This window comes from Fundulus heteroclitus, chromosome 22, assembly GCF_011125445.2.
Source record: "Fundulus heteroclitus isolate FHET01 chromosome 22, MU-UCD_Fhet_4.1, whole genome shotgun sequence".
NCBI lineage: Eukaryota > Metazoa > Chordata > Actinopteri > Cyprinodontiformes > Fundulidae > Fundulus > Fundulus heteroclitus.
Genome location: NC_046382.1, coordinates 4,880,940 through 4,885,360, shown reverse-complemented (window position 1 = coordinate 4,885,360; position 4,421 = coordinate 4,880,940). Strand labels below are relative to the sequence as shown.

The 4,421-nt window shown below is 39.6% G+C and overlaps 1 protein-coding gene across 1 annotated transcript; it reads left to right on the top strand.

Annotated features, from left to right (window-relative positions):
• The first annotated feature begins 952 nt into the window (after positions 1–952).
• Positions 953–3,896, top strand: LOC110367409 (G-protein coupled receptor 4-like). The gene is made up of 4 exons (XM_021313195.2): positions 953–1,040; positions 2,535–2,782; positions 2,995–3,167; positions 3,271–3,896. Exons 2-4 carry the CDS (start codon positions 2,573–2,575, stop codon positions 3,818–3,820), a joined length of 933 nt encoding a protein of 310 aa, XP_021168870.2. The 5' UTR covers positions 953–1,040; positions 2,535–2,572; the 3' UTR covers positions 3,821–3,896.
• Positions 3,897–4,421: the final 525 nt, after the last annotated feature.

The window sequence follows — 4,421 nt, the reverse complement described above, 5'->3', positions numbered from 1 at the left end:
CTGCAACTCTGGGTCCCTGGGCAATACCCTTTACCCCCAGATTGCTCCCTGGGCGCCGCACAGTGGATGCCCACTGCTCACCAAGGGTGTGGGTTAAATGCAGAGATCACATTTCATTGGATTGAATGTTGCAATGACAATAAAGATTATTATTAGAATCCTGCTACATCTTTTTGCTCCATTCTAATTTCTTGTTTTTGCTGAGATCCAACGTTTCTTGAGTGGTTTTAGACGGCCATTAGATTCCAGGACAAATAGTCCATGGAGCAGAAGTGACCCACATCCGTGAGGTCAGACCGACCTGCACACAGATCTGTAGAGATGACAACTGCAGGTGAGCCATGATTGTGAACAGGTAAAATAATATCTACCATTACAAGACAGCATCTAATGAAGTATGGAGGTAAGTTATGTTGAATGGCTACATGGATATACTTTATGGATGTGGTTTTAGCAGGAGAATAAATCTGTTTTACACACAAAGCCATTATCTTGTTATTGTTCTACTCCACTTAGAAAAAAACGTTTGTCAGAGTTAAAGCTTCTCTTTATCTACAAGCAGAGTTAGATATTCTTCACCCCCTTCAAGAAGAAAATTACAAAGTGCAACAAAACTAAAATGAGGAAAAAAATACGTTTTGGACAAATTAGCAGTTTTTTTCTGCTGAAAACAAAAATAAAAGTAATACATCAACAAATGAGATTTAGAAAATTATATCATGAAAAGAACAAACTGAATGGGTGATAATATTGAACAAACCATTATTCTCAAACAAACATAATTTATTCATAAGATTTACTCATTAGCAGATAGTTTTTTTCTTTCAGAAAGCATTAAACTAAACCATTAAGTGCTAGAATAAACCTCAAAGCTTTTACATCATCACTTTCTTCTAACCAACACTCCTAAGTGCTTCAGGGAAAAAGCTTGATTTGAGGTCAGAACAGCCGTTTCCATTTCAGCCGACCAGTTAGATAGATGTCAGCGCTCCAGAAAGGATCTCTGGCTGCAGGAACCTGAACAAACTTGGACAAAAAAGGTAAACTATACACTTCTGTGATTACTTATAAAAGTGATGTTGTTTATTTAAAGCCTGTTTGTTGTTCTGCTGTTGAGGTGATGGGAAGTATGCTTGGGAGATGAATTCAGAAAGCAGATGGTTCTGGTTTTTATAGATGTTGTAATCAGATTATAAATCATAATTTAAGACGAGTGACTCTGAATGAGAGCAATTACAGAGGCAGACAGTTGGGTTAAAGTGTTTATTGTCAAGTTGTGGTTTGAACAGGAAGAGGTGTCAGTGGGTTGAGGGTTTTCTGGGCTCTGCTGGGACAGATGAAGAGACTGGTGAATAACTTGGACTGTACTGGTGGACATAGTGTAGGGAGGAAGAACTCACAGAGGAGGAGGCTTGGGTTTGGTCCTGGGGGAGTGATGTCCAGAAGTCCAGGTTGTCGGTACAGGACCGGTTAGTTCTCTCCTGTTGGTTTGTTGGAAGGTGGACAGGCTGGTGACCGCAGACAGAAGGGCTAAGCAGAGGAATGGTCCGAGGTCCTTCACAGGTTCTCGGCAGGTTAGCTGGGAGCGTCTCTGGTAAGGATCCAGAGTTTGTAGTTCTTGGTCAGGTGTTTCTTTGGTAGGATCCAGGGTGCTAGGAGGAATAAAACAAAGGCTTGGTTAGATTCAAGTTCACAATGTAACTAGAGCTATACAAGGAGTTGGTCTGTACAGCTCCTTATGATGGACTGTAATTAGCTCTGATGTGACGCACCTGCCCGTCACGCCCTGCTGGGGAGAGAGAGGGTGGAAACCAGACCTGTACCTAGACCTAAGAGTATGACAGTTGGGTGATGAACAACTGCTGAAACATTTTTAATTTGTGGTAAAACATCTTTATTATTCACAACCAATATGTATAGATGATAATGAATGCTTTATTTCTTCTCCATGACAAACATGCAGTAATAATCTGAGTTGCAAAACTCCACACAGTTTACAAATTAAATAATTCTCTAAATATTTTTTAGACCTGGCAGATTAATATTTCTATACAAACAAGGAGTTTGTTTCTGACTAGAAACGAGACAAATGTCTTGTAGAAAAATAATCAGTTGATACATATTTATACTTATTACAGATCTTCCAAAGAGATATAATGAACACATGAACTCCTGTCTCAAACTGAAATGAAACTGTCAAAACTGTCCCAATAAAATGTTTATTTCATCCAAATCAGATCCAAAGAGAACGTGAAGCCAAGCGTGGCCGTTAGTTAAACCAGTAGATCCATAAAACGCTGAAAGGCCACGTTAGGTTTTCTCAGGTTGGAAAGTTATTTCTAGATTTGACAGAGTTCAGGAAAACGTCCTGTGAGAAGAACAATATCTGAGATTTGATAATGGAGAAAATCTTCCATTTTGACCAAAACATTTTCTTTCATTTAGATTTTCTAGTTTAACATCTGGATTTACATGCTACACATAAAGAACCATCAGACATGTTTCTCTCCAACCCTCATCACTTCTGTTTACAGACACCACTGTCTTCAAAGTTCTGGTTCAACACTGAAGGATGGAAGTGATGAACTTCAACTGGACATCAGAGGAAAACAGCTTTGATAACAGCTTCAACATCAGCCAGAGCATGAACACCACTCATAGAAACCATAGTGATAACAGTGGCTCTGATATAGTTGAACAAATCGACACATGGCTGGACCGGATCAGCATTGGCATTGGACTTCCTTTGACTCTAATAGTGATAGTTGCAGTTTTTCTACAGGTGAGACAAAATAACTTAAACCTGATCAGCAACAATGAATGAGCTGTTTGACTTTGTGTCTGCTCTTTAAATAATGGTTCTCTCTCATTTCAGGTGTAAGTTTACCTTTTCTTACCTAGAAATGACTGAAATGTTTGAAAGAGGAAACATTTTACATGTTAATAATATTCTGGAGTCATTAGTTACTTTTTTCTCTGTTGTCTTTGTTGCAGGTGAAAAAGGATCAGGGTGTCCCAGTCTACGTCATCAACCTTCTCTTTTCTGATCTCATTCAGTTCTGCGGAAGAATTGCATTTAATTTAGATTGGTATGATATCGGCCGTGGTTTCACATATTTTGGTTTGACGGCCAGTGTTGGATTCATGGTCTGTATCTCCTTGGAAAGGTAACTATGTGTTTCCCTTTAAGCTTCTTTATTGTCTCATATAATCCTGTTATTCAGCACCTGATAGTCTCCATGGACTAAACAGCTCCATCTGTTATTACAGGTATTTGGTCATCGCCAAGCCACTGTGGTACAGATTCAGGAGAAACATCAAGACATCTCTGATGGTCTGCATTGTGGTCTGGACTCTTTGCTTTCCAGTTCTGCTATCTTTTAATTTGGCTATTGATCGTATTACTGTTAATACAATTACTTTCATTGTCATACCATGTTTTCTCCTTCTGCCCTTTCCCTTCTTCGTCTTCTTCTTGGTTGGGACTATTAAAGCTCTGTCTGGAGCCCTCAGTGTCCCAGAAGAAGAAAAAAGACGAATTGTAGCCATTCAGGTTGTGGTGCTGCTAATTTACACTCTCCTTTTCCTGCCCATCATTATTGAGCTCCTGTCAAAGAAAATCGAATTAATTCCGTATCTTCTGTTCATATTTTGTCTTTTTCTCAGTCCCCTTGCAGACACAACTCTGTATTTGTTAACTCGGAAAAGCATCCTGGATACATTTTTGGCCTTACTCTGTTCTTGTAAAGTATCACACAATCAGGAGATGAGCAGCAAGGATACTGAAAGACCAACTGCTCCAAATACCAAGACTGTTTAGGGTTTAATATCTGGAGCCTCCACAACAATCTACTGTTTATGCTTTTTGGGTTGATTAGCCAATGTTATAGCCAATAGCATTTTATTCTAATTAGGCGCCTGCCATAGCATTTGAGGAGGCAGTGCTGTGCTTCGCACAGCACTGCCTCCCATGCAAATGCATGGAGGCACCTATTACTATGCACCTCTAAACGCGTCTCTATCTTATTAATATTCTTAATTGTTTGACGCTTAATGCGGCCCAAACTGTAGCGTGCACCCCCACAATATAGGTATCAGAACGTGCGGTTTGGTCGGGAATAGTGTGCTACTACTTTTATTGGGGTTTCGAGTTACCATGACAACAAAATTAGCGAAAAACGAACCCCCAAAAAACCAATAATAATCAATGGAGTCGGGTAGAAAGAAAGCCTCAAAAAAGCCTCCAAATGACCATTTTCAACGCTGTACTGTGTCGTCATGCTTTCACCTACGAACACCGTTTAACTTCCAGATTGTAGATATATCTGTGAACTACTCAGAAGTGAAAACGGTATGTGGATATCTTTTATCGTCTCTTCACAGTTACTCCTCAAAGCTCATGTCCAAAAATCAGCGAAATC